Source organism: Ipomoea nil, unplaced genomic scaffold (genome assembly GCF_001879475.1).
Source record: "Ipomoea nil cultivar Tokyo-kokei standard unplaced genomic scaffold, Asagao_1.1 scaffold1361, whole genome shotgun sequence".
NCBI classification, from domain to species: domain Eukaryota; kingdom Viridiplantae; phylum Streptophyta; class Magnoliopsida; order Solanales; family Convolvulaceae; genus Ipomoea; species Ipomoea nil.
Window position 1 is genome coordinate 723,211 of NW_017617789.1, and position 10,812 is coordinate 734,022.

The 10,812-nt window shown below is 40.1% G+C and overlaps 1 protein-coding gene and 1 pseudogene across 2 annotated transcripts; one reads left to right on the forward strand and one right to left on the reverse strand.

Moving 5' to 3' along the window:
- Positions 1-5,405: 5,405 nt before the first annotated feature.
- On the forward strand, positions 5,406-7,014 carry LOC109185775 (annotated as a pseudogene).
- An 874-nt stretch (positions 7,015-7,888) lies between these two features.
- LOC109185742 (armadillo repeat-containing protein LFR-like) lies at positions 7,889-10,812 on the reverse strand. 2 transcript variants are annotated; one of them, XM_019335696.1, is made up of 8 exons: positions 10,588-10,812; positions 9,806-9,975; positions 9,597-9,718; positions 9,243-9,499; positions 8,998-9,103; positions 8,779-8,917; positions 8,567-8,694; positions 7,889-8,478 (listed from the first exon to the last, which is right to left on the reverse strand). In XM_019335696.1, exons 1-8 carry the CDS (start codon positions 10,775-10,777, stop codon positions 8,223-8,225), a joined length of 1,368 nt encoding a protein of 455 aa, XP_019191241.1. In that variant the 5' UTR covers positions 10,778-10,812; the 3' UTR covers positions 7,889-8,222. The 2 variants fall into 2 exon arrangements, with proteins under 2 accessions (XP_019191241.1, XP_019191242.1); XM_019335697.1 differs by having other exon boundaries at positions 8,275-8,470.

Genomic DNA, 10,812 nt, shown 5'->3' on the forward strand with positions numbered 1-10,812 from the left:
TTTCCAACTGATAGCACAATTACAAAGAGTGAAAATATAACTGGAAAGCGACCGACGTCTGTCAAGATCACCACCATAATCAGAATCTACAAAGCCCACAATATCAGTAGATGTAGAAGAATTTCGATCAAAAACCAAGCCCAAAGACGAAGTACCCTTTAGGTACCGTAGAATCCATTTAACGGCGTTCCAATGTTCCTTACCAGGGTTATGCATGTAACGACTCACAACACTTACAGCATGAGCCAAATCAGGTCTAGTGCATACCATAGCATACATAAGACTTCCAACAGCACTAGAGTAAGGAACTTTTGACATATAAGCCACATCAACATCAGACTTAGGGCATGAACCAGAGGATACCTTAAAATGTGCACCAAGTGGAGTAGACACAGGTTTACAATTGGACATATTGAATCGATCAAGAACCTTCTCAACATACTTTTTCTGGGATAGATAAAGTTTACCCGCTTGACGATCCCTGTGTATCTCCATGCCAAGAATCTTCTTTGCTGCACCGAGGTCTTTCATCTCAAACTCATTGCTTAGTTGAGACTTCAAGTCATCAACCAGAGACATATCAGGGGAAGCAATGAGCATATCATCAACATAAAGAAGCAAATAGACAAAAGACCCTTTAGAAAATTCTTTAAAATAGACACAACTATCATACTGGCTTCTTGAGAATCCTTGCCCCAACATACACGCATCAAACCGCTTATACCATTGCCTTGGAGCTTGCTTTAACCCATAAAGAGATTTTTGTAGACGGCAGACACAATGTTCCTTCCCAGGAACTTCAAATCCCTCAGGTTGGTACATGTAAAGTTCTTCATCAAGCTCTCCATGTAGGAAAGCAGTCTTTACATCAAGTTGCTCCAACTCCAAATCAAAAAGAGCAACAAAAGCAAGTAGAACACGTATAGAAGTATGACGAACAACTGGAGAAAAGATCTCGTTAAAGTCAATACCTTCACGTTGATCAAAACCTCGAACAACTAACCGTGCCTTCCACCGTGCTTTCTCAACCCCAGGAATGCCTTCTTTCTTTTTGTAAATCCACTTACAGCTCAATGGGCGTTTACCTTTCGGCAAATCTACCAGCTCCCAAGTCTCATTCTTATGGAGACTTTCCATCTCTTCTTGCATAGCAACCAACCACTTGGACGAGTTGGCACACGAAATAGCCTCAGAATAGCAGGATGGATCACCATCAACCTCCTGTGCAACTGAAAGCGCATAAGCAACCAAGTGGGTTTCATCGTCACTAGCGTACCTAGCAGGTTTTTTAATTGTCCTCCTAGGCCGATCTTGGGCAATAGAGTACTCTCGCTGTGGCTCGACGAGAGGTGCGGTACTTGTAGATGCATCATCTTTAGTATTACCATTAGTGGTAGTAATACTATCATTAGGCCTGAACTCAAACTCCACCTTCTCACCAGTACTCTGCGTCTCACCTGTACTGGAATCTTTTTCAGAAGAAAGTAGTGCATTTTCGTCAAAAGTGATATCTCGACTCAGAATGATTTTCTGAGAATCAGGAGACCATAGACGATACCCTTTTGACTCAGAGGCATAACCAAGGAAAATGCATTTGACAGCTCTCGGGTTTAATTTGCCCGTACTGGAATGAGCATAAGCAGGACATCCAAAAACTCTTAAGATAGAGTAGTCAACAGGATTACCTGACCAAACTTCCTCTGGAATTTTGAAATCAAGAGATGAATGTGGAGATCTATTCACCAAATAGCACACAGTAGAAACGGCCTCGGCCCAAAAATCACGCCGTTTCCATAACCCAGCATTAGAGAGCATACAACGAGCTCTTTCCAATAGAGTCCTGTTCAAACGTTCGGCAACACCATTCTGCTGGGGTTTACCAAGCAAGGTCTTGTGCCTGGCAATTCCATTTGCCGCACAAAAGTCATTGAAATCTGACTCACAGAACTCCAAGCCATTGTCTGTCCTGAGCTTCTTGACTTTTTTACCTGTCTGAGTCTCAACAAGTATTTTCCATTTCTTGAAAATAGAAAATGCTTGATTTTTATGTTTCAGGAAATAGTCCCAGACTTTACGAGAAAAGTCATCAATAATAGACATAAAATATCTACAGCCTCCCATAGACTGGAATTTAGTCGGTCCCCATAAATCGGAATGTATATATTCCAATACATCTTTGGTACGGTGTGTAGCAGTAGAGAAACTAACTCTCTTTTGTTTCCCAAAAACACAATGCTCACAAAATTGTAATTTACCCGTACCTGAACCACCAAGGAGACCTTTCTTGCTCAGGAGATGCATGCCTTTCTCACTCATATGCCCCAGACGCATATGCCATAATTGAGTGAGATCCGCATCAGACATCGATGAGGATACCGCTACTGAACCTGTCACAGTACTGCCATGCAACACGTACAAGCTTCCAGAACGAGAAGCCTTCATGAGAACAAGAGAGCCTTTTATGACTTTCAGAACTCCACCTTCAGCTATGTACTTGCACCCCAGAGATTCCAAGGTGCCCAAGGATATCAGATTGCGTTTCAAATCAGGAATATACCGAACATTGGTAAGAGTCCTGACAACATTATCATGAGTTTTAATATGAACACTTCCAATTCCACTAACCTTGCATTGGGTATCATTACCCATCAAGACAACTCCACCATCAACTGGTTCCAGAGAGACGAACCAGTCTTTGTGAGGACACATGTGGAACGTACAACCAGAGTCCAAAATCCACTCAGTCTTGCTCCGTTTGTCACCGGAGCTAACAGATAACATAACATCGCCTTCTGAATCACTTTCAACAACACTAGCTTCAGCAGACTTCTTTTCTCTGTCTTGCTTGTTTTTCAACTTGAAGCATTCAGTCACATCGTGACCCTGCTTCTTGCAGTACTTACAGGATTTGTTGGACTTACGTCCTTTGGACTTGGATCTAGATTTTTTATTGCTACTCTCTGTTTCAAGTGAACGACCCCTTACAGTCAAGCCTTCACCTTTGTCCTCAGACTTAATTTCAGAGTCAAACTTTTCTTTGGACAATAAGTTTGACTTAACATTGTCAAAAGTAAGGGTATCACTACTATTACCATACAGCATAATTTCTTTGAAATGCTTGTACGATTTAGGGAGAGAGACAAGCAATAACACAGCACGATCTTCATCTTCAATTACGACATCAATATTTTCCAAGTCCAATAAAATAGAATTAAATTCATCCAAGTGAGATTTAATCGAAGTACCTTCCGTCATACGGATTGTGTACAGACGCTCCTTCAGGCGTAGCTTGTTCGCCAGAGACTTGGCCATATAAAGCGACTCCAGCTCGGACCATAAATCTGATGTAGTCTTCTCACTTACCACTTCACGTAGAACCTCTTTAGACAGGCACAATTGAATGGTTGAACGTGCCTTGTCATCCAAATCTTCCCAATCTTCATCTGTCATTGTAGCCGGTTTCTTCTTCTTCCCAGCTAGCGCTTTCTTCAAACCGTTCTGGGTTAGAACGGCTTCCATCTGAACCTTCCAGATAGAAAAGCTAATTTTCCCGTCGAACTTCTCGATATCGAACTTGGTAACAGTTGACATCTTTGAAAATAACTCTCAATTAAACTTGGCTCTGATACCACTTGTTAGGAATATAGCGGAATAATGCGGAAGCGAAGAATCGAAAATTGAGAATTATAGAAGTTAAATAATAGGGAAAAATAATATAAATAACAAATGAAAGAGGATTACAAAGAAAATATATATATCTATGTACGTGGAGAAAGAAGAATGAATTCAATTAATTGATATTGATAAGTACAAATTACAATGGCAAATATTGAACATATTTATACACTAGAACTAAGAGACAAAAACGGCAAGCAAAACAATGAGAGCAAAACCCGGAGGAATGTGTAGGAGCACGACGCAAGGTTGCAAACGACGCGGGCAATTGAGAGAGACCAATTCTTCATAGATTTGAGACATAAAAAATATTATTTTCTAACAGATTTCTTATCTCTTATTTCTCAATTATTTTGTCATCTCTATTATCAACTTTTTGAGTTTGAGCTGCACACAGTTCGTTCAATAAAAAACAGAGTTAACAATCAAAATGGTACCTCGACTATGCCGTTATTATCAATTTAGTCCTCGATTATCATTCTTACCCAATTAAGTCATCAACTATGTAACATTTGCCCAATTTAGTCCTCTGTTAACTTGTCTATTAGTTGATGGTTAAAACTAAGGGTAAAAATGTAATTTCATAAACTTTCTCCTTCATCTCTCATCCAACTGTGCGAAACAAAGACAAAGCGGAAGGTGTTGAAGATCTTGAATTCTCCTTCAACACCGGCTTGTGCTGGGACCCAGAACAAGGCATTCGAGATCGGTTGTTCGAACAATGGGATAGCCTTCCTTCTCTACTCTGGGTCCCAGCCAATGTTGCAAAAATCCCGCCTAGGTACCGATTAATCGGCGCCTAGGCGCTAGGCACTGGCTGACCGCCTAGCGTATCACCATAATCAATGGTCTAGGCGCCTGGCTGGCTAGGCGACCGACTAGGCCGCCTAAGTGCCGTCTAGGCCGCCTAGACCTCCTAAGTGCCGACTAGGTCTCCTAGGCACCGAATAGGCCGCCTAGGCACCAACTAGGTCGCCTAGTCGGCCAATTAACTATTGGTCCATTCTTTTTTAAATGAGTTATTTCACTCAAAACAACATCGTTTTGAGCGAAATAACCCTAAATTGTTCAAACTCTAGATGCTTTTTAGGTTAATATTTAATATTTTAGTATTAATTATTAAAGTATTAAATAGTTTATAATTATCAAGTCTTAAAAAATTTAAAAATTTTAAAGATATTTAAAAAAAAAAAAAAATACACTGACGCCTAGGCGCCGATTAATCCCCGCCTAGGCGCCCTAAGCGCTAGGCGGTCCCCGAGCGCCCGATGGGCGCCTAACGATTTTTTCAATCATTCTCAGCACAAGCCGGTGTTGAAGGAGAAGTTCAAGATCTTCAACACCTTCCGCTCTGTCTTTGTTTCGCACAGTTAAATAAGAGATGAAGGAAAAATTTTATAAAATTAGATTTTTGCCCCTAATTTTAACCATCAACTAACAGATAAGTTAACGGACGACTAAATTGGGCAAAGATTACATAGTTGCGGACTTAATTAGGTAATATGGTAATCGAAGACTAAATTGGTAATTACGGCATAGTCGATGGACCATTTTCGTTATTAACTCTAAAAAAACATGCATGTTCAATGACAAGGCATGCATGCATGTATGTTTCTACTTACTTGGCCCTTCATCCCCTCTTGTTCTACAAGCATTATATATATATATTCTTCTTTAAATTGTGGCACATACACACTTCAAACCCTTGGCAACACATTCCTTAATTAGCCATGTATTTGTTGTTGGTCCAACTATGGCAGCACCTCAAGTTCAATCTCGTCACGGTGGCGCTCGGCTCTGCTCTTCTGGTTTCCTTGGGGACACTACTCTACTTCATTATGGCACGGCCTAGAAAGGTTTACTTGGTGGATTTCGCCTGTTACAAGCCTCCACCGGAGGTTATGTGCCCTAAGGAGATCTTCATGGATAGATCAAAGAAAACCAACTTTTTTACTGAGGAAAATCTGTGGTTACAGAAGAGGATATTGGAGAGGTCAGGGTTGGGTGAAAAGACTTATTTCCCAGAAGCCCTTTTGAGACAGCCACCCAATCCTTGCATGGCGGAGGCTAGGAAGGAGGGTGAGATGGTGATGTTTGGCGCCATTGATGAGCTGCTGGCTAAAACTGGTGTGAAGGCTAAGGATATTGGGATTCTTGTGGTGAATTGCAGTCTCTTCAACCCAAATCCTTCTCTTTCCGATATGATTGTCAACCATTACAAGCTTTGGGGGAACATTCCTAGCTACAACCTTGGTGGTATGGGTTGTAGTGCTGGGCTCATTTCAATTGACCTTGCCAAACAACTCTTGCAGGTTTATTTGCCCATTTCCATTTATTTCATTTTTAATAGGGTAAATGGCTGTTAGATATTAGCTGATAAATTGTAGAGAGGTATTTAGAAAATTAATAAAACAATGATAATTAAAAAAAATATTGTTGATAAGAATCAAACTAAGATTTTTGCTTATAATAAGTTTGAAAATGAAATGACGTGTTTTGTTTCAACTAAAAATTTAAATATCAAGAATCATGAGTGTCATTAAATAAGTTTACTCTTGTGTAGAGGGTGCATCCGAACTCTTATGCCCTAATAGTGACCATGGAAAACCTCACTCTCAATTGGTACACCGGCAACAACCGATCAATGCTAGTCTCCAATTGCATTTTCCGAATGGGCGGCGCCGCCATCCTCCTCTCCAACCGCTCCTCCGACCGCCGCCGCTCAAAGTACCAACTCATCCACACCGTCCGCACCCACAAGGGCTCCGATGACCGGAGCTACTCGTGCGCGTTCCAAGAAGATGACGCCACCTAAAAAATCGGCGTCGCCCTTTCCAAACACCTAGTCGCCATCGCCGGAGAGGCTTTGAAGACAAACATCACCACCCTCGGACCATTAGTCCTCCCCATATCGGAACTGCTCCTATTTTTCGCGACAAAAGTGCTCAAAATGAAGACGTACGTGCCGGACTTCAAGCTGGCGTTCGAGCATTTCTGCATTCATGCCGGAGGGGCGGCGGTGTTGGAGGAGATAGAGAAGAGGCTTGAGCTAAGTGAATGGGATATGGAGCCTTCAAGAATGACGCTTTACCGGTTTGGCAACACGTCCAGCAGTTCTTTGTGGTACGAATTGGCTTATTGTGAGGCTAAGGGGAGGATAAGAAAGGGAGATCGGACATGGCAGATCGTCTTTGGTGCTGGATTTAAATGTAACAGTGCGGTTTGGCGTGCTTTGAAGACCATCAATCCTGCCGAGCTCAAGAACCCATGGATGGACGAGATTCACGAGTTCCCGGTTGACGTTCCTAAAGTTGCAACCATGAACGCTTAATTCTTAAATTATTCCCGAATACTCAAAATAATATGATTGTGTTATAAATATTAGTATTATGGACAGTATAAATTGATCTTGTAACGGTCATATTTATGACTATCATTATTGTTTTTCGTTTCAAATGTAATTATATATATATATATATATATATATATATATATATGTTTGCTCCATTGTATTGAATTGTGGATGTTGGAATAAGATATCAAAGTTATACTGTTGTCCATTTTCTCTCTATTTCTATTTCTTTATATTATTCATGTTCATCCAATCCGTTTCAGTGGTTTCACAGAGGAGCGCTATGGTCTAATATCACGTTATCAACACGAAATATTCTATGATGAACAGTATGCTTATATTTGTATAATTATATTATGGGAATTCAGTATATAAATTCACGGTTCATATGCATTTTGCATATTAATTGATATGAAATGTTGGTTGTGTTCCAATATACATACCTATCCATATGAAAATATGTATTCTAGATATTGTTTAGAATACATTTCGTGAAATATATACATGCGCAATGAACCCACATCCCTTCTTGTACATCAACTAGATGATGGACGAGACTAACCGTTATTAGCTCCTTAACTTTATAGATGCTTTGAAAGGCTACCATCAAATCTTTATAGCAAAGAAGATGAAAAGATTGCCTTCATCACCCTTATATATATATATATATATATATATATATATATATATATATAAACACACACATACACACCCCTCAGCCGATTGACCGAGTCAGTCAGCCACTTAAATAGCACCTAGGAGTGAAATCTCTTTAGGGGTGCCTAGCGCCTAAACAGCTACCTAAGTCGATTTTTACAACACTGATTGGCGATTGCCACCTAGAAGCTGGCAGGTATAGAGTGTTCAAATACAAAACTTCAATTGTAACTACTACAGTGTCCAATGAATGATATCTCTGTTCAAAAAATAAAAAGGTGTAATACAACAATGAAGACACCATATTTCTAATCATACAAAAACTTGCAGACACTTGGCTTTTAACTGTAAATTAATGCTACAATTAACTGTAAACCAATGGTACAAGGAAAGCCATACTGGTCAAGGCTGACACATGTTCACACTACCTAGGTAAAACCAAAAGACCTAAGAGATGTCACAATGCACAGTTCAAGAATAAGCAGGCATGTTAAGTGATGTGTAATTAGCAGAGCTGTCAAGGCAAGGCGCATTGTACTTACATGCCCCAAATCCCGCGAGGTGGCGCCATTTTATTGCTTGGACGGGAGGTTAGTTCATACAATATCCTTGCAAATATATCGGAGTACTTTGATTCACAAAAAAGCATCTCTGTGAATGCGTTTTCATACACTAGCAGAAGAGTTTTGTTCTGTGGCTCTGACACAAGGCTTTCTAAAACCAATGCTGCTTTCCGGCAAATTTCTGGCACAGGATGTGGCGACTTAATCACTTTCAATAAGCGATCTATTGCCCTGAATTCATAGCAATTAGTACTGCATTCAGGTGTATAAATACAAAATTTTAAGCTGTAAAAGTTAACTGTGCTTGAATTCATCTCACCATCTTTCACTGGCAAGCTTCTGTCGGCAGTCCATATTGACTTCTGTTAGGTTGTACAATGCACCGACAGCAGCCGCTTGGGCTTCGGGTGTTGGTAAGCCCATAATATCAACTAATCGTTTATATATCTGCAGAATTTATCAATTATTTGTATCTTTTCCTGGTTTAGTATGCATTATAAATTTAGCTGAAAATATGAATGTTAAGGAAACCTGTGCAGCAAAAGGAAGAAGGAAAGGTTCATTATCAGGATTTATTATCAGACGGCCAATTAATTCTGCAGCAGCACAATGCCAGGCCTTGACAGCAGATCCCATCAATCCCCTGATAGCAAGCACAGCACGTTTTTCCCTGAATAGCAAAACAAGTAAAAGGTATTCAATAGCTCAGGTTTTATAGCATGATTAACACAAAGCATAATAAGAACTTACGTCATCGGATGGAAAGTAGGCTTTGATGAAGTAAAGATTCGAAGATCTAGCAAGTGAGCCAAATTTACCATTGTCTCAAGGGCATTTGTTACAAGCTCCTCATCCTCTGTTGGCATATACATCCTAAAGCACTTTAAAGAATCTCTTGGAAACAGAAATATCAAACTAAAAATAGAATAACAATATGCCATATTATCACTTTATCAGTACAGAAAAGAAATTAAAGTGACCACTTCTTGTCCTACCTGTAACATAATCCTCCAGACACATAAATAGGGTTTCCAAGCAATGTCGATGTTGAGCCATGATCACTTCATTATCAGGCATGAAAGAGAAGTTGCGGATGATATTAGAAGCAGCGACAGCACAAAGTTGCTTTTCAGCTCGCCCTTCCTCATCCAAATTAAACAAGCCAACTTCTCCAAACCACCAACCAGAAGGATGAGTTTTGGCAGTAGGCTTTTGATCAGATGCCTCTTTGTTGGAAGACCCTGATCCTGAGCTGAAGTGAGAGGGATCATCCATAATATTCATTTTATGAATTCCAAATGAATAAATATTTAGGGTTTAACCATTTAAGCACAATTGTGCAAAGTTACCTTGGATGGGGAACTGAATTGTTGGAGCTGAAGGCCTCATATTCATTACCAAATCCAGTAACAGCCGCATTCGAACCCAAAACCCTCACCCTTGGTAGGGCTATCTTACGCCAGTCATCTATCTGTTTTAGGATCACAGCCATCACTATGCACATTTTTTTCTTAAGCCACATTGGGTATGGGTACATTGGATGTTTTAGGAGACTTACAACTTGAAGTAAAGCATCAAGCAATCCAGGAATCTTGGCAAGAGGTGTAGCATCTTTCCGAATTTCATCTTTTTCTTTGAATGATAGTAAAGTGAGAGTATTCAATGCCCATGTCAGCTCACTCTTCAGGCCACTTTGAAGAGCTAGAACAATTCTTTTATTATTCTGCTCTGGTGAATAAGCACAGAGAATTCAGACAAACAAGTAATAAGCATGGCAACTGAAAATTTTAACTAATCCCCAACCCTCCTCAACATTCTGATTCTTAAAACGATAATCAGTGTTGCAATGTTAAACAGTTGGAAAGAGACACTGGAGCAGAGTAACGAACATTGGGCCATTTTCACTCAACTTGGGTGCAAACCACCACTATCCTATTTACAATTAATGACACTACTAAATTCTAGTGAATTAAATTATTTTTCAGATGACAGTAAAAGCTCTCAAAATGAAAGAAAATAACATAATTAATGGACTAAAATATATCAAAATCTAACTGGACATAATTCAAACTTCCTCTTTTAAAAGTGGAGCTAGGGCTTAAGTCGAACTAACCTAAACAGTTAAGCTATCAAATATTCAAACGCCAAAGTGAACAAAACATTACAGATTAATTGATAGAAACCTAACTGGATTTAATTCAAGTTTCTATTTTAAGGGTGGAGGTAGGGTTTAAGCTGAATATTTTTCCTCAGCTTGTTTCGCCAAAGAATAACCACAAATTACTTATGTATATGAGAATGAAATGTCCGTCTGTGAGTTAGGGTTTCCGTGAGACTAACCAGCGAAAGCGGAGTGAACTTGAAGAGAGGGACCGAGGAGAGTAGTGGGAGCTACTGAATCAGCTGCTGCAGATGCAGCGGCCGTTGAGGCGTTGCCACTTCCGCTGCCGAATGGACGGCCTCTCTTCGCCGCCGGAGGGGCGGAGCCACCGGATCCTCCGCCTTGCTTGCCGATATCTCTTTTCTGCATCTCTTCCTTCCCCTCTGTTGTCCCCGGAAAACTGA